The sequence below is a fragment of the Columba livia genome, chromosome 5 (genome assembly GCF_036013475.1).
Source record: "Columba livia isolate bColLiv1 breed racing homer chromosome 5, bColLiv1.pat.W.v2, whole genome shotgun sequence".
In the NCBI taxonomy this organism is placed as follows: domain Eukaryota; kingdom Metazoa; phylum Chordata; class Aves; order Columbiformes; family Columbidae; genus Columba; species Columba livia.
The window spans coordinates 33507557-33527231 of record NC_088606.1 but is presented as its reverse complement, the minus strand read 5'-3'; the positions used below and the strand labels follow the sequence as shown (position 1 = coordinate 33527231).

General features: G+C 39.3%; 1 protein-coding gene across 12 annotated transcripts in view; it reads left to right on the top strand.

Annotated features, from left to right (window-relative positions):
* MEIS2 (Meis homeobox 2) overlaps nt 1-19675 on the top strand; it is a 173006-nt gene that overhangs the window by 38145 nt on the left and 115186 nt on the right. For 6 of the 12 annotated variants that reach the window (XM_065064195.1, XM_065064199.1, XM_065064193.1 and 3 more), the window contains exons 8-9: nt 3433-3534; nt 13570-13715. In XM_065064195.1, the coding sequence (XP_064920267.1) occupies nt 3433-3534; nt 13570-13715 (248 nt within the window). The remainder of the gene's footprint in view (nt 1-3432; nt 3535-13569; nt 13716-19675) is intronic. The other 6 variants (XM_065064197.1, XM_065064196.1, XM_065064203.1 and 3 more) reach the window with 1 other exon arrangement.

Sequence of the window (19675 nt, the reverse complement as noted above, 5' to 3'; positions counted from 1 at the left end):
TCCAATTAATTTAACATGACCCAGATTTTCTTCCTCGGGCTCATCCTGACTAATTAGTAAGGCAACACCTAGAACAAGTTCTGTTTAATAACATGGAGGAACACTAGTTGTGAGTGATTTTGATGCTAATAAAGATATTCACTGATGGGACAGATATTTGATGTCAATTATAGTATGTAATTTAGAAGTCCCAATGTGCTGGATAGAGTATAGGAAGGCTGGCAAATCACTATGGGAGATAATTTTTTTCTTTTTGTTAGAAAGACTTCCACAGCACCTAGCTATCCTCAGGGACCAATTAGTTTATTTTTTTGGTGCAACTAGTAGTATTGTCGACTAATTCCACAGTAATAGATGGGGTAGTGCTGCTAAGGACATACAAGCTGTGAACCATCAATGGCCAGGGCCCAGACTTCCATTATTTACCGAACCTTTATCACACATGGGAAAGCCAGCATGGGTACCAGAAAGCAGCACTGGTCAAGGAGAAAAGGAAAGGATGGCCTACTCATCTCCTTTATAAAGTTTCTCTTTCTTTTCCATTTGCCCAGGTGAATCTATTTTGTAAGAAATAAATGGGGTCGAAAAAGGGGGCTCGTTAGTGCTTTGTAAATGAATTACGAATGCTGGTGTTTCTTATTTCAGAAAAATGGCCCCAGACCTGCACTCCACATGATATTTTTTTCCTGCGCTCTGAGAGCCAGGGAGAAGTTATCTCCATCCAAACACGCAGAGCTGGTGCCTGTGTAAGTGTTCTCACGAGGAAGACACCAGCAGCATGGGCAGGTCCCAGTCCCTCAGAGCACTTCTCCTCCCCCCTGGGAAAGCCACCTCACTCTGTGGGTATCATCCGTGCCCGCAAACACAGCATGGGTGGCAGGTGATGAGTGAGGTCCAGAGTGTGTTTTGTCATTGAGTTCATCAGAGGGAGAAACGGGAAATGCCAAATCTTGGTTTTTTGCTTGGCCTCTCAGAACAAGTTCCCATGTGTGCCACAGGAGGATGTAGACTGAATGACAGTACTGTTCATACTTCATTATTTTGATCAGCCACAGATAAAAAAACCTGTGTGATCTCTTTACTGGAGTTGCAGCACCATGGCTTGCTTTTGCTTCTAGTTAAGGAAATACTGTGCATCTATTTTGATTACAAGTATTCATGTCCGAGAAACTGCTTTCTAATGGAGTATTTCCGGATGTAAATAAAGCATGTTCTTTTTAAGGTATGCACTTAGAAGAATTAGTAAAAACAATAACCATACTCAGACTTGGAAAAAAAAATGTAGTGCTCAAATGAGCACAGGAGTGAGTGCATTGACATATTTGTCTTTAAAGGTAATAATATATAATATTCCCTTATCTAAGAGTTACCACCAGTTACTATCAAAAGGAATATTATGTATTACTTTTAAAGCAGTTTTCATTGTAAGCTGTGTTCCTTGTTCATTTGAACACTTTGGAAAATCCTTATCCCTAAAGTTTGCTGAAGGTCAACAGAGAATACAATATCTTGTGTTAAATAATGCTCCAACACTATTAGCATCTCAGTTCTTAGCTGCTGCATAAATTTCTGGTAGAGTTTTAAAAGCTGACATAAGTAAAAATACCTTAACTATAAAATGGCAACGGGAAGTTAATGTCTTTGAGACAAACCTTAATTGCAGAAATCCTATTTGCTTGTTTTGTTTTGTTGACTACCAAGCCCTCTCAGAGTTTTCAAGAGGAGGGGGAGAAAGAGAGAGATAGAGGAACTGTATGAAGTTTCTTCTAAGGCATAATGCATTTAAACACTGTAGTTCCAGATTAGGTGCCACTAACCAGCTGAGAAATGATTCCTGTGAACAGCCTTGCAGCCAGGAGTCAGAGATGACCATGTCTATAGTGATTCCTAGCTGGTGTCAGAACACGACAATTCTGTTGTTCTGGGTCAGTGGTGAATACCTCAGTCAAATGGTGCAAAGTCAGCCAGTTCTTAATTTTTTATCTCCTCAAGAGTGCATTCAGTGACTTTATCACTGAGAAGAATGACTCCCCTGCCTCGTGTGATCAAGATCTGGAAATTTGCTCCATCAGCACATTTAGCCCAGACTGCTACTTGATTGGTGGGGCTTAGGTTTGATCTTATGGCATAGATGTCAGCTCTCTAACTGGCTAGGTGAACAGCCTGTACAGGGGAAACTCAGTTTTACCAATCTGAACCTAGAGGAAAAGAAGTCTCATAACTTGTCAGGTTTTTCATTTGGGGTCCCTACATATAGCCAGCCCCATTGCCTCTGAAGTGGGGAGCAGGGCAGTGGGTGGAAGCTCTCCGGAGCCCAGCTTGTGAGGTTCTTCCCTAGGAAGAGCTCAGGGACACAAACCAGCCTAGGAAGTCTTTGTAAACACTGCGTATTTGTCTTTTGCAACACTTTCTACTACAATACAAGATTTAAAATGAAATTGCAGGTTATGAACAGAAAAGCGAAGCATGAGGTATCAGGGAGGGGATCTGTGCATTTTAGTTTTATGCTGTGAACTTTTAAGCAAATAGTGTTATAACAAGTCAGTACCCTGTGATTTTTCAATTTTTGTGCTTCCTTATTTGTTAAATCAAATTTAACAAAACTTTTGTCAAAGGCTTTTCCCTGTGTTTCTGTGAGATTATGTGTTGCTCTGCCAGTTCTTTCTGATCACTTAAAGCAGGTCCAAAGCATCTGACAGGACAGTTTGGGTTCAGAGAGAGGAAAAGACCATGGCCTTCCCTTTTTTTTTCTTGTTTGTTTAATCACATTATGCTGAAATAATTCAGTAAAACTATATGATGGAAAAAAAATAACTTGCTTGTCAGCCTCTCTGAAATCATAAAGATAGCTTTTTTTTTTTTTTTTCCTTCTGTTGAAATTTTCTGACCAGTATTCTCATGTCTGTATTATTGCTGCTTCTTCCAGTTTGAGGCATTTGAATATTCTTAACTGTATCTTCCCTCATGGCTGAAGCCAGACTAAGAAACTAGCAAGGACTAGCTAAGGGCTTTGGCTCCCAAACGCTTACTCTTATAATCTGTCTATTGAACTTGAAAGACAAAACATTTCAGGACTTTCCAGTAACCGCTTTTAAGCATCCAATAAATATAGCAGAAGAGGTACAGATGGTCTACGATTTACCTTTAAAAAGCTTCTTGGAGGAAAAGACTCCTGAAAAATGTTACCCTGAAAGTAAATACGGGCAGATCCAAAGTACACGGTTGTCATCAGGAATGTGATTCACCAGCTGGAGTGAGCACTGGATCGAGCCCTTTACTGTAGAGCACCAAATAGCATACCACTTATAAACAGTATTAGTTGTGTTTCCAAATACCTAGCACACTATATTTAAAGTATGGGCTTTAACTTAAACCTACAAAAGCAGACTGTCAGTGTTCCCACGTAACCCTTCACATTCTGGCATTTTCCAGACTGCCAGCCAAATGAACACTTTAGGAGGAGGTGCATATATATGTCTGCAGCACCCAGCGGGTTAATCCACCCTACTGTGCATAGGTGTTGGAGCTCTTATGGTATGTAAGATTTGCCAAGTTTGGAGTTGTTTTGTATTTTTTTTCTTTTTTTCTGGACTATGCATTCACAGCAAGCATCTTTTCAGATGCTGCTCAGGTGTTTGTGAATGCATACTGAGATGGTACTCTTATTTGTGTTTTATGTAATATACACATTTGTGTACATTTTATCACCTGGAAAAGCTTTTATGCTTCATTTTGACACCTTTCTATTAAAACATCTTTTTTTTTTTTTTTTTTTTTTTTTTTAAATACTCAGCCATCCTTAATTTTTTTTAATACATCTTAAGATAGACTAATGTGCATTTTGGACTTGTCACCTAATAAATGTCCTTTTTAATAAGTGAAGCTTCTAAGTTAGTAGCTCTCAGGAATGTCTTACATTTCTAGTCCTAACTTCTTTTTAAATTATGAAAAAATTCTATGAATGTGTACTTGTATGCAGTATTTCATTTAGTGCTTTTTTAATAGCTAAATAACCCTGAAAAGAGAATTTTCTAATGTGGACAGTGTGTGAACTCCAGTTATATTAGAGGGCATCATGTTAAGGGATGTCTCCTTAACAAGCAGTTTTGTCCAACATCATGTTGTCTAGGGGGAACTGCAAGACATTAAAATATCTCACAGTTTATAAGTTGTAACAGCTGTAGGGAAAATTGAGATGCTCTGATGGCTATTTTTCTTTTCAAAAAAGGCCATTTTTATTCTTAAAGAAAGTACATTAATGTTTTAATGAAGAACAGTACAGCATGTTAGCCATCATCCACTTTAAGTTCTCCACATTCTGCTGTATATAAACAGCTACAAAATGTTAAAGGTTCAATATTGATGAGATACTATTGAACTTAATTACTTGAACTGCAGGTAGAATTTTTGTTGAACTTGTCTATTTTGCCCACATTTGATATTATTCTAATGACAAAAATAACAGGATAGAAAATAAGAAATGCTACTTAAAATATAGCTTTTAAATGTATACTAACTTTGGTACAGTTCCTTGAGGAAACTAAAAACATTATTCCACTTACTCCAACAGGGACAGAGAACTAAAAAAAGAAAATGGTCTTTTAAAGAAGATGTGCTTTAGGGAAAAAAAAGAAGAGAAAAAAGTTTTTTCATCTCCTGATTTCTTTAATGACTTGTTATTGTTGTCTCAGCTGTAGCCAAAGTGTGCAGCTGGTATTCTTAACAGAATTACTATGAGAATGCTAAAAATATTTCTCTAAAAATATGTAAAAAAGAAATTTAAAAATAACTCAATTTAGACTGCAGCACAAGGACATTTTGTGTGACAGCGTTTAGTAGGATGAAAAATTTAAACAGAATAACAGCTATTTACATTCACCCTGCAAAGTAATTACTGAAGCAGACAAAATACTTAAACCTAATTTAATAATGCTTTCCTTCAGCCTAGGTGCCAAAACCTGGGAGTAAACATCCCAACTTGTGCTGAGGCGGGGAGGGGGAGAATTGAATTATAACCATGTAGAAACAAGTGCATTGAACACTTTCCTGGTGAGGTACAAAGAAAGATTCACTTTTAAACAGAAGAGCATCATAAATCAGCATAAACCACAAGTTTTAATGAGTCTATCTCCTATGGAATTGTGCAGTGCTTGCAATTCTCTGTGAAAGCGACGAGGATCTGGACTTACACTCCTTACTCAGGCAAAACTGCCACTGACATTACTGATAATTTTGCTTGAATAGAACAAAGTACTTGATGGCAGTTATGCCAGCATGAGGGGTGCGAGATTAGGATAAACGTGCTAAAGAGTACAACCTCAAATGGCTGTACCTTTGACTTCTCCAGCTAGCATTTCCTCCAGCTACAAGGATCTTAATTATAACATTTACTGGTTCAAAGATTAACATTTAGCATTCTGGGAAAGACTTTCTGGACTTTAGTAACCTGATCAGTATGGTCTCCTTTGAGTCTCTGCCTCTTTCTGGTTCTTTGTATTGCAGGGGAGATGATAGTATCTGGCACATTCCTTGGATGACTTGAAGATAGCAGCCTTCTGTGTTTGGGGCTGAAAGATTGTGAACTCTGTGTTAGCAGAAATGCCACACAGGGGAGGTGAATAGAACATTAAAAAAGCTTTAGCTTTAGGTACTGCAGTGCAAGCAGAGTTGAATTTGAGAGCTGGGACTTAAGTGGACATTTGTCCCTGCTTTCTTCCTTAATAAAATCTGAGTGTTAACTGTGGTAAGGGCATTTGAGAGATCACTAAAAATGAATCATTGAGTGCCCAGAAGAGCTTTATTATGATATACTATGGAGAACTTTAGAATATACCGTGTACTTTTTACGTGCTTATCAGATGCATGTATGAGTTACTAGTACAGAAGTAAATTGTTTTGTCCTTTGTTGCAGAAGCAAAATAATTTGTTGAGTTAAAACAACAAAATAAAACTAATCAAAACTGGATCTGCATGGTCCTTTCTGGCCCTATGTTCCTATGTATTTTTCTTTTGCCCTGTGAAAGACTATTGAGCGAAAAAACACAAGCTCCAACCAGGAACATTTGTTGTGCTTGTGTGTGTATAACCCATTTCAAAAAACCCTGACACAAATACTAAATCTGGAAAAAATAGTGCAGAAATCCTGACTGGCCTGAGTTAAAAAAAACACTACATTTTAAAAATCCCCAGGCTGATATTGGGTTCCAGGACTGAGGTCTTGTAGGTAGAGCCAAGAGAGGTTGCTTAGTTCAGTTTGTTTGTCCCAGTAGCAGTTAGATTGAAGGAGTTATTCTGCTCCTGAAGTTCCACATGGATGTTGCCCCTGCCCAGTTAACCAGTGTGAAAATACCATGGAAAATAAATTATCAAACTATACTGTTATTACTAACTTGCCAGCTCCAGAGAAACAAATGCAGCCACATTTACATATGTGTCCATCTGTCTGTTTTTACACTTTATGTCTTCAGCCAGTGGGTGAAATTGTTTTAATCCAAGCTGCAGTCTGATTTTTTTTTTCCTGCTGATATTTTTCTGTGTGTGCATGTTATTTGTAGATGGACACGCATATTCTTGACAGTAGCTAGTTCTTAATTGTCTTTTTAAGTAACCTAATCTATCTGGCCACGGTAGTTTTAACTGGAGTAAGCAGCGGAGTTCTCCATGGATAATTTTCGTTAGTTAGCAGATTGTTACCATCTCAATGTTGCTGAAATCCCTAATCTCGGGTCAGCGTGAAGCTGCAGTGGTTACAATCCTGTTGCCTGATGCAGTGTGAATGGAAGTGCTTTCTGTCAGAAACATGTGGTCTCTTCAGTGGAGAGCCTGCGTAAATCCTGTGTAAATAGAGGGAGGCTAACAAAGGATGAGCCCCTGCAGCTCAGAGCATTTGGAGCCATTTGGAGGCTGAATTTGCTAAATGCTGCTTATACCGCCTGAAAAGTTGAAGAGAAAGAAGCATAAAATCCCTTCTTTTTTCTCTTTCTGCTCCTACCCTGGGGGGAGGGTGTTAAGGGCCAGGGAAGCCTGAGGTAAGCCTATGAAGACTGTTTTTTCAGTGCTCTTTTGAGTGTGAAAAAGGTGGCATGGGTCACTGTCCCCTCTTTAATGTCGGAAAACCCACACAGTTAGTAAATGTTGCATGTAAACTAAAGCATTTCATCCCTTCTCCTGCACTCCACGGCAGTGGGCCATGAACTAGTCACTTGAAAATCGCAGAAAAATTTCACTTCAACATGTCCGGACAGTTTAGCACAGCAGGAACGTAAGAGAGATCAGTAATTAGCAGGTTGCTTTACTGTTCCCCTTGTCTGCATCGGAACATTTTTTTTCACCTGACGTGAAAAAATGTTGGATTATAATGAACGAACCACAAACCTCCTGGCTGTAAAAAAGAGCTTAAAATTTAAACCAGTGTTTATTAGTTTCCTCCTTAAAAAACTAAAAAAAAAAAAAATGTTGTGGGCTTTTGAATGTAATCTCTAAGAATTCTCTGTGCACTTCACAAATAAACACAAGCTTTAAACACAGACAATTAAGGACACAAAAAAAACAGTCTTTTTTCTTGGTTTTGGACAGGAAAATAATAAAAGGGGAAACGTGAAACATTACAGTTCTGCAAATAATTTTGAAAGATCTGAATCACTGATTTTATAGCACGCATGGCTATAACAGTAACAAAGCTGGAATGTCATTCTTACCTTTGAGTAAATGACACAATATTTGTAAATGCTTTTTTGAAAATTAGATACATTAGTGAGTATAGAAAGGTGTCCATCCAGAAATAGCGAAGAAACGGTTTTTATCCTGTCTCTGTTGTAACTACACTTTAGACACCAGATACTGTGCAACTCTTTAAACCTTTAGCACATGTTGCCAGATGGTAACAAGGACTAGCTCCTGACTGACATACTATGCTAAAATGTGATTAGATTGAGTAGAATAGCTTTGTAGGTGAGGTCTGATAGTGGCTTAAATTATCTTCCCTTTCTTCCTATTTGAATTTACAGTATTTATTAATGCCCAGATTGTGTGAAATTTGTATATGTCATCTTTACGGTGTCAGTGCAGTAGAACTGCTGGGTTATGTTCTGGAAAGCACAAGATCTTCCAAAAGCACCGCAGAGAGAAGGCCAACTCTTTATCTCCTCCCTGCTGCCAGAAGTGCAAAAGAATAACATCTCTGTAGTAAGAGATGCTAAGTGTTTGAAGTCTTCCTGTTCCTTCTAAAACACCAGAGTCCAACCTTTCGTCCTCTCCAAGACGCTCGCTGAAACATGTGGCATAGCACCATGAGACCTGTCTGGTGTCTCAGAGGCACAAAACGGGAGGGAACACAGGGGGCTGACTGCAGCAGCTGACTTGAGAACACTCTGCCCCAGGATGGGGCAAGTGGTTACTAAGCATGCAGGTCAACCTGGAATGCAGGTGAACCTAGCATGCCTCTGTCAGGCCCCAACAGAGTCTGCTGGCTCCTTTGCTCCTACAGTCAAGTAATTCAGTAAAACCAGCACACATCCTGGCAGAGCACTTCTGACGGTGGCACAGCTCTAAACTGGGTTGCCCATTTGAGCTGCTTATGGTTTTCAAAATCCCACATTTGCTACCCACAACGTATTTTAACTCAGTTTCCCGAGGCAGTAAGATGCAGTGGAAGTATTCCTTCTGTGGTCTAAGGAGACTAAGTCAACTTCCATAAAGAGAAAAAAACAACCCACAGCCAGCACTTTGTTCAAAGAGTTGTGATCTGCTGAAGCTGTAAGGCTAAAAGCCTGATGATTTTAACAGGGTGGGATGGAGATAAGGAGTTCTCCTGAAGGGTCTTTGATTCTGGAGCTGATCTTCCCTCTCCATTAGTCCTCCCTATGGCACAGGCTGTCTTATCTTCAAAACGTATTAAAACACTTCTCTTTCCAGCTTTTGGCAGTGGTAATTAACCAGATTTTTAACATTTTTTTTTTTTCTGGTGGTGATGTGGATCATATTACTAAGTTGAACATCCTTATTAATAATGGTTTACAATACTTATGTGTCCGCATGGACACATTGTAAGTACAAACAAATTATTGCAAATTGTGAACATAAGCTGCGTAGAGATTTTCCTTTTTGTTTTGCATTTATAGCTACGTATTCTACTCCATCAAAATACTGGACTGAAAGATTGTAGTTTACTTAAGATCAGCGTGGTGCACTGCAGCTTTCCTTTAACTTGGTTTTCATACTGCTTGCACTATTTTTAGAAAAATGGTGAAGTGTCTTGTCTTCCCCCAGCTTCAAGCACCCCTGCCCTTCTCTCTTTTCCTTTAACATGACAAACCATAAAGCTGTAAGGGACCTGTCATGGTGAAGAAACTCAAACACTGTGTCTCGAAATGTATTTTTCCAAAAATCATTTTTCTTACTGCTCTGCTTGTTATGATGGTGATAGAAACTCTTTCTAGAATTTGAATCTGAGCTGTTAACAGCCTTCTGTGCTTTGGTCTGACTGGGTTATCCTTTTCAGTTATCATTTTGCATAGATTGGGAATTTGTTATTCATCCTGTTCACAAATGGTGAAAAGGCTAGATGAGCAGCTTTTAAACAGCACTTGCTTCATCTCTTGCTGGATCTTTACTCTGTGAGGAACACAAACCACGACTGTGGTTGAGATAATACTGATAGTGTGGAGGACTGTCAAAGAGGGATTCATCGATACAATAAGGTTGGACAGGCCTTCTGTAGGACTGGAGTCTGTTTCCTGAAGAGTCCTTAGCTGTATCAACACTGGGATCAGCAAGCTAGTCTGTCCAAGGAAATCAGTTTGCAGCAAGTTAAATTTGAAATTATGGTGCAATGGAAACTCTGCTCCAACTACTTCTTCAGTATTTTTAAAAGAAAAGGTAGTAGTCTCCTTAAATTTCAATACAAAAAAAATTGATACTGTTGGAAGATATCCTCAGCACATGCTAAAAGTGTCTGCACTCAGAGCTACTGTGGAAGCCCAAGTTCCTGCTGTGTAAAAAAGACTCGCATCTTCAGCTTCCTTCACAAACCCTTCCCCTAGAAGAGAAGGTCTCTAAGGAACTCTGTGCGAGTCACGTTGCAAAGTTTCTTATAAACTCGCTCCGCCTTTTATAGGGATTAATGAGACTATTACAGATCATTGATATAATCTTTAGCTGGGTAATATGTCTAATTCTTTACTGGCTTGAACCCTGCATAGTCATTGACACTTCCACAAAGAGAGAGCCACTTCAGAATTCTCTACTTCCTGGAACAGTGATAGGGTTTTGCAATCACTTCTACTCTTTGCACAAGAATGAACAAGTGAAGAGTGCGCAAAGCTGCTGTGTGAAAGAGACTCAGTGGGCCAAAATCTAGACTGAATGTCCCCATTTGAAAACTGGGATAACTATGCTTATATAATTGTTATTTCCATACAAGTTAATACTTGACTCTACTCTTCTTACAAATTTCCATCCGAATTAAGATATGAACAGTTCATATAAGCAGAATAACTTGTAATGATGGTTTAAATGATTTAGGTTTGGATTCCTTCATACAGCAGTTAAAAATCGAGTTAGTCCAGTCTGCCATTGAGTGTCTTTCATGTCTGTTCATTTTATTTCACTTTTGATAATTTATTGATCTTCATTTGAAGTAACTCATGTTTATTTGGATACAGTAAACTAGGAACAGGACCTCTATATCCAAGAAATAAAAAATTCCATCTTGGAAAAGTCAGTTATGGGCTGCTTCTATGATTTCTTGCCACTAAAATCTGTATCTGCTAATGTGAGCTGTTGTAGTCCTGTTAACAATATGACTATACAGCTTAACAGGATTGGCCCTGTAGTTCACCAGGAGAAGCAAATCTTGCTGTATTCATCTTTTGAGGTCATTTGGAGGTACGATATTTTAATTTCCTTTCATGAGGTTATGGAACAGATTAGGGAAGTGCTAACTTACTGTTTTGACCACTGATTAAGGCGGGAAGGCAACAGGAACTTCAGCTGGACTTTCTTCTCCTGGGCTGCTATTAGTCTTTTAAAACCACGATATGAAAAACCTCTCCAAAATGTCTAAACATTGATTTAGCATGTAAGTGACTCCTGCTGAGGATGCTCACGAACAGGAGGGCATGTATATGCAGATGAACAGGAATTTGTCCATACAGAGTGAACTGGTGCTTCTGCAGTACGAAAGGATGGCGCAGAGCAGAAGTTTTGTAGCTCCACGCATCCCATGCATACACACATTGCTTTTACATAAAGAGACAAAGATATCTTTATCTGCACGACAGATAGACAAACAGACTGACTGACTTCAAACTTGTGCTTTCAGTAGGGATTTTTCCCCCCCATCTCCGGGTACTGCTTTTCAAAATTGCCTGAGGCTACAGTACAGCACCTCAGATCCCCAAGGCCCATTGCCTGGCTCCTAATAGCCACTCTCCATCTGTGTCACATGAACAGCTGATGAGATAGCTCCAGTGTCTGTATTTTGGAGAGCATATCCACCCAGGTTAAAATGCTGGGGTTGCCAAGGAGCAGTCAGAAGCCATTAGTGTTTGTAAGAATTTGCCTTGCAGCAGTTCCTTGGCATAGTGGAAAGTGTGTGTGTGCGTGTGTGTGCGTTTGGGAGAGAGAGAGGGGTAGGGCAGAAAGTGTGTGGGGGGAGGGGGCAATGGAAAGGAGCGCTTTCTAAATAACCAACATCTTGCAAAAGTGAACAGTTGGTTACAGCATATAGAGTTTCCATAAGCTCTTCGATTAGTTTGCTGTGATTCAACTCTCCTTTCTCTATCGTTAACAGAAACAGACAAAACAAAACAAACAGAAAAAAAAAAAAAAAGAAAAGAGAAAGGAGCATGAGAAAGCAAGCAGCGACTTCAGGGTCTTGCTCTGGTGTTTGGGCAGATGGAAAGGAGCTGCTCTGCCTTGGGGCAGGGTGGTTGTAATGAAGTGGCCTGTCAGTCTGTAAATAGTGAGGGTCATCTCTTCCATGTGATGGAGGGTATCACATTGCAGTGAAAATGGAAATGTCAATAAAATTAATCTGCCAGCTCTTTGCTGTGGCTTTTTCTGTCTCTCCGGTCCAAAAGGGTTGGCTTTTTAGAGGGGAGGCAGTGGAAGAATGGTGATCTGGCACAGGAGGGAAGATGGAGCTGAAATGCAAGTTTTGAAGCAAATGGACTGTATGTAGCAGCAACGTATTTCTTTTAGTAGCACTACAGAGCTAGACAAGGCTATAGGAACTAGCTCGTGAATCTATAGCATTCCTCAGGAAGCTACGGAGCGTCTAGCTCAGGCTACATTGAGCAGAGTTTATTGTTTTAGGCTTTCTTGGACAAGGTTTTTACTTAGCATGGGATTTATGGCATTTACTGCTAATGAATGTCTATTCTTAAATTACAAAAACCACCGTCTCAGCACAATTCCCAGATGTCCTTCCAGGACCTCGGCTTCTTAAACACCAGCAGGGAGCATAAACTCTCCACTTCTCTGTTTTCCTCTTTCGTGTGGCTCCGGGCTAATGATGTGTAAGGAAAACACAGCAATCTATAAAGTCTCAGTGCTGTCCCAGTATTCTTCATTTATTTTGCATTTGATTATGCCACAAGTCGGATCTTGTTTCTTTCCTTTTTTAAAAGTTATTAGTTCAAATATTAATGTAGGAATATGGCATATATTGCTGCTCTTGATTGATGCCTTCCCAAAAACAGGAAGACGTGCTCGTATGAATTTTAAGAAAGTAGGGGTCCTGCAATGCCTTGCCAGAAGAATTTTTCAGATACATAATTTAGATGCCCTCCAGGCAGGCTTTCAAGGCATTTTTGCTGGAGGGCAAGAAAAAATAACTATGACTGTTAAAAGTAAATGATTTTTGCTAATGCACAATTAATGCCAGGGAAAAGCACAGAAGAGAAAGATGTTGATGGAAAGTTCTGATTAAGTGAGAGCTCTACCTTGATGTGCATCTTTTTTTTTTTTTTTTAATGATAGTAATCACTGATGCAGAGATGTAGAAGTTTTCATGTCGTGCAAATGCTATATGCAGGGTCATACTAGGTGTATGCGTTTGTGCGTGCATACGTATGTGTGTCGGGAGGTGATGGTTACGGGGAGGGGCTCATCTGACAGTGTGTTATGTGCACTGAACGGTGACATGGTTACTGCCACCTCTGCAGAGGGCCTCGAATATATGGACTACAGAACATTTAACTTGATTACTTACAGTACGTATTCAGAATGGTTGTAGGGATGCATTTAGAGTGAATGGGTTTTCTTGTGGCAGGTTTTCCCACATTGAATCCCATAATTGACAAAGAGCTATTGCACCGTGTCAAGCACACAATTATAATTGAATTAATGATATATGCATGTGTGAAATGCAAAATGGTATTTTGAGAGACATGGTTTCTAATTTTTACATATTTGTATCAGCACTCATATATAATGGGAAACTGTATGTGCCTGATCTAGCAAATCAAAATAAAACTGTGGTAGTGCCTTGGTGATTAATTATACTTTTTGGCTTCCATATTTTGTTCATCAAATGTCTCCTCCTTCCTGTTTTTCTCTTTGTTGTAGGAGATGGTTTAGACAACAGTGTAGCCTCACCTGGTACAGGGGATGACGATGACCCAGACAAGGACAAAAAACGTCAGAAGAAAAGAGGCATATTCCCCAAAGTAGCAACAAATATCATGAGAGCGTGGCTTTTCCAGCATCTCACAGTAAGTGGTACCCAAAACCAAAATAGATTTCTATTCATGTGCTTAATGAGGTTTATTCATTATTATTAAAAATCAATTGTCCCCATAATTTTTGGACCATTTTTAGGGCCCAATTATTGTTACTTCTTTTTTTTTTTTGTCTTCTAGATTTTTTTTTCTTGGCTCTTGGAATCATGACAAATCTGAAAGAACCCCATATATATGTACACATATATATATGTATCCACATACATGCATAGAGAGAGAGACAGGTTACGAAGTCTTAGCATGGAATAACACCTAGATATAAAGTAACCATTTTTTGCTTTGAACTATTCAAAATGTTCCTAAGGACAAAAAAGAGGTTTCCTTGGTTTAGCATATACAAAGCTCTGCCTTCTGGATTCTTTGTTGCTGCTCTCTGTTTACACAAACTTCTTATGTATGTGGTGGAAGAGGGAGCCCCAGTCTGTGTGTGCTGACATACACTGTGGGATGTTAGAGAAATCAAAGCAGCAGCTTGCAAACGTATCCTGTGTTACTTTTGTGAAACACATAGAAGGCTTACAGGTTCCCTAATTCTTCAGTTGCATAGCTGTGAGAATAAGCACATTTTTAGTTTCTCTTCAAGTCCATTATGTTAAAAGCCAGCCATATTCACATTTTGGGGAGAGAGATAAAATATGTGAAAAAGCAATGCTTTCTATGGGTTATCTTTATCCTCCTACTTGCAAATGGTTTTAGGTGTTAGTGTTCTGTTGACTGTTATAGCTTTACTTAGCCATCAAAACACGGTTCCACAAAAAACCTACTAACACTCTTTGTAGTTTACTTCATGTGGGAAACAATGGAAACTGGTAAAATTATCAGTTGATTTTCCTCTTCCTCTCACTGTAAAATTGTTTCTCACTTGATAAGGCTTAAAATGGTGTTTTTAACTACCTTTTCTTCTACCAAAGTTTTGTAAATTTCTACGGTAGCTGATGTTGGTTACAGTGTAATGATTTCAAGACAAGGTACTCGATTTATTTATGATAGGGACTATCGAACTGCTCTGCCAGCAGCACAGCTAAAGCAGGGAGCGATAGATCCACATTTCTAAACCATCATTTTGATGTAAGGACATTAGTAGCAAACTAAGGTGCATTGATCTGGCCTGTGGGGTCAGGATTAGCTGGAATAGCCAGTGTCTCTGCTGGAGTAGTGGTTATTCCTGCCTTCCAGCTATGGCCATTTCAAAGGTCAGGTGCCCTGTACCCACTTGGCTCAGAGGAATTAGACAGAACATGAGTCTCTGGGCTGATTACTTAACCAAAGACAAAATAATGAGTCCTAAGCAAATACTGACTAATTGAAAGGGCTGTAAATCCATTACATATTGGTCAGGGATAATCAGGAGTATTTAATCACTTTTATCTATTCAGGAGCACTGAAGCTGCAACAGCAAAGCCCTGAACCTTGCCATGTGCTTATTATTCTCATCATTATCAAAATTACTTCACAGCTGTTCTTTGCTACATCACCTCAGCTGGAGATTTACTAACCTGTAAAATGTTTTTAATTTGGAAGTCGAGTGAGTGTGAGTGGAGGGTTTTTCATTTAGCTGTAGGGTATCTTTAGAGGAGTAGAACAGGCAGACAGCAAAAAGCAGGGCCATGAATCAACTAGTTTGTTTTGTACATGTGTCTGTATTAACTCCATTTCCTCTTATGAAATTTGTGATACCTTGTGTTTTTTTTTTTTTTCTCCCTGCCTTCCTTTCTCATGTGCTCCTTGAAAGCATTAGGCACATGCTTATTAAACAGTCAGCTGTCTCTTGCTTCTCTTGAGTAAAGTCCTTCTGGCTTTTTGAAATCCCTTTTCCTCGTTTCCATGCTCTCTCTCCTGACCCCCTCCATCCTGCACGAATTGAGGAAATTTGCCATCACTGGTGAGGATGGCCTCACAAAAATCAAATTAAATGAACACAAAAAGCCCCAAACCTTTTACCTTCCAAGCTTTAATGAGTTTGCAGGTGTTGAAAGATTTACTGTGCTGTAATTCTCAGACCTGCAAACTGATAATGGAGACCTCTGACCAGTGCAATGTAAATTCAGAAAGATTCTTGCCGTAAACACATGCAGGGAAGGAAGAGAGCCCCTTTCTTTTAAAGATCTTGCACTTTTTCTCAAATTAGCTTGTCCATTCAAAGTGCAATGCTGGCTGAGCCAGAACAGGGGAGTCTGTGATGTACAATTTTATTGTTTCAAGTAAATATCTTTACAATGGCGATCCATGATTCAATGTACATTCCTTCATTACTACTCTAACCTTACTTCAAATTGGTTTGTTCCTCCTTTGTGCTGTATGACCTGTTCTTGTATTACAATAATCCCCTGATGTACCCTTTTTTCTTTCTCTCTCTCTCTTTTTTTTTTTTTTTTTTTTTTAAGAAACTAATTGAATTATCTCATTATTTTAATTTGTTAAGCAAATGTATTTTACATCTCAGGATGTGTTCTTAAAGAAGGAGCTGCTTAGGCTTTGCCCCCTGAATGGGCCATTGGTACATTTTGACATTCATGCATTCATTAAGGAGAGGAACATAAAAGAGCTCTGGTTGTATTTTTTTTTCAAACACCCAACCAGCATGGAGCAACTTTTCCATAAGCCACAGGGGTCTCTCTACATATGTTCTCAACTGCAAGCCATTGTCACCTATTCTGAATACCTCAAAAGGACAAATAAAATACTAAAGGCCAACTGTAGCAATTGTTAACTGTTAGTCTCAATATGACAAAAATCATTAACCTCTGGTTTCCCTGGAAGGAAAGGCAGTGGCAGTCCGTCTCTTATGGCATGGATTAAACTTGAAATTCCTTTGGACCGACAAATTCAAAGAGAGTAAATCAGTTCTGCCTAATTGTATTTACTCACGATTTTAAATAAAATGCTATTTTTTCCTGTATTTAATCAGTTTGCAAACTCCTAAGGTAACCCATTTTAAAAATTGAATTGCCTAAGTGGCTTTTTTGAAGAGACAGGCACTTGAACTCTGATGTGGATTGAATATGTCTGACAGGTTGTGTCTTTCAAAACAATTTCCAACCCCTATCACACCTTCTATTTTGCAGTGACTTTAATTATATTTGAAATAGGATATACATACATGTTTTTATTGTTGGAAATCAAATGCAAGGACTAAGAGCTTCTGTCATGTTCTCATTCACTTACTGAGTTCTGTCTTGTATTTGGAATTACAGCAGTACAGGAAGATGAAAGATCTGAGGATGAATTGGTTGGAAACGTGTATGCTTTTTCTGGATAATATCCAGTGTTTAAGAAAGTAGAGGAAATCCTAGTCTGGTAGTATAAGCTTTTCAATAGTACATAAAGATTACGACATCAGAAAGGTAAACCTGACATTAAGGCTGTTTTTATTTGAGTTCAAAGGTGGTTAAAGAAAAGAAACAGCAAGAAATCTGACCCAAGCCGAGCGTTTATTCATAGCTTTGGAAGACTCCTTTTCCTCTATGCCAAGGAGTCCTTAGTACACTCAATTAGCCTCTCAGACATCTCTTCTTTCCTCCCTCAAGTGCTCCCCTATTTGCCCTGCAAAGAATATATTTGATCACAAAGTGAAAACAGGAAGTGCTCCAATCTATAGACACCTCTAGTTTACATCAGTGTTGAGATTAGGATTTCTTACCAGGAGCTACAGAGGGTCGGCCCCCCTCTTCCCATGCCCTTTTGAAGGATGGAGGATCTTTAAAATGTATGTACATAATCAGAAGAGAGCAAAGTTATAAAGGAAGTAATTATACCATTCTGTGGACTTGTACCTCTGGTAGTTCATCCCTTTCTGCAGCATAGTGTATCATGGACTACAGTCTTGCTACATTCAACATCTTTTCCCCTTCTTTTACAGAACTGGTAGAACAGAGATGCATTTATTCTTTGACACTTACCTGGAGTGATGCCCTTTGTTAAAATTCTGTTTTGGCTGTTTCTTTTGTTGAAGTCTGTAACAAGATGTATATCTTAACTGAAAGTACTAGATATACGAATAGTAGCATGCAAACTAAACCTTTTTTATGACAGTGCCAGTTTCCCAGCTGGATGGTCTTTGGGATGGATCCCCTGACGCCAGTGGAGCTGAACTTTTTGTTTGTTTGTTTGTTTGTTTTTGATAGCTGAAGTTCTGTCTCCTAACATTTGTTGGAACATTGTCAATTTAGGCTGATTTCCACAGTCTTCTGGCTGAAAATTATGCTCTTCACAAAGTCTCTTGTAGAGTAGATTTCAGTTTCATCTGCCTCAGTGACAGGCTAGGATAAGTTCATCTGGAACCAGCCACAGCTTTTGTACTTACCTGAATTAATTTCTTAAGTTGCAGTATTCAGGTGGCCAGACTGGATAATATCAATAGTTATACCAAAACAGATTTTTTTTTTCCTGTATTTATGTGGGTGTATCTGAGAATATAATCTATGTCATATATTAATGAATGGCTCACAAAGTCTTTTATATAGGCCAGCTATTTTATTTATTCATTAAATTTGACTATAGAGATGAACATTGTCAACCAAAGCCAATTTTGGAGCAAGCTTTCAAAATAGTTGAAACCATCCCACCTTAATAAATATCTCCTTCATATCCTGATTTTAGGAATAATACCTAAGGGAGGTTAGGAGCATAGCTGGCCACTGCACTCCGCACTTGAATATCTTACTTTCATATCAAACAGTAGCAGAATAGCTTTCCTCAGAATCCTGATCCAGGAGAAGCATTCCTCACATTGCTGGTTTTGCTGTGCTTTAAAATCACTGAATCATAGAACGTCCTGAGTTGGAAGGGACCCACAAGGATCATCGAGTCCAACTCCTGTCCCTGCCAAAACCAGAAATACAACAAACCTTTGTCCAGTTAAAATGGCGATGAGAAGGCTGGGATACTCAAGAAAATACAGGAATGTGAAAGCGTTCTGGTGAATTTTAGTGCTTGTGTTGGACTGCATCCTAACTTGCTACCGTGCTCCCAGGGTAAACTGAGGAGACAGACAGTGGCCTCTGATTCTCCTTTAAAACGAACCGCATGTGGGTTTGCACGGCTGCCGTGTTTGCTTCAGTGCACCATGTAGTCAGAGAGTTGGAGTAGCCTAAGGTATAGTTTTATTCCAGGTCTACTTTTTAGGCAGGGCTGACTATGTGCTGAGTTTGCAGCCAGGTAATACATTGCCTGCTGATGTAGGACAGACCATTCAGACTGTACAAACACTGCCCAGCTAGGAGCACATACTACAAAATAATATGGTGCCCATTTTTCAGCTGGGTAAACCTGTGAGGAGAGGTTAAATGATTTCACCTAAGTGCTAAAGAAAAATCAGTATCTGAATGCTCATCTCCCATGACATGTCCTCAAGGTGATAGAGCTGTGTGTCTTTGTACCCCAAAGTTGTGCTGATCACTCACTAGAAGGGTGGCTGCCTTTTACATTTTTTGTTATTGCTGGTGGTAGCATAGCCCTGCGTAATATCACTGGTGTCCACCTCCTGCCCTGCCTGCCTGCGCTTCGGCATCACTGCCCTGGACAGAAGAAAGCTGAAGATCTTTCTCAAAATGCCACTTCTGATCCCAGGCCAAAAGGTTTCATCCTCTGAGTGCTTCCAGTCCTTGCCCACAAAATCAGTCCTAAAGATTTAGTAACAGAGCAAAGGTTCATACACCTTTTAAATGCCACAATCTTAAAAGAAAAGAGCTGAAATGGGGTGGGGGTGGGGCTTTGTTTGTTTAAAAAATGGAATCTGAGATTAGATCTGACATTTCTACATCCACCCCCCACAGAAGAGGGAACCCAGGGTCATGGGGTGTGTGGGCCTCAAAAGCTAGCTTTGTCTGGGAGTGGTTAATCTAATCATTGTTACATAGACATCTGTTATTTCTTCTGAAAAATTGATGCTTTTGTGACACAATGATCCATCTATTTAGTACAACAGCCTGAGT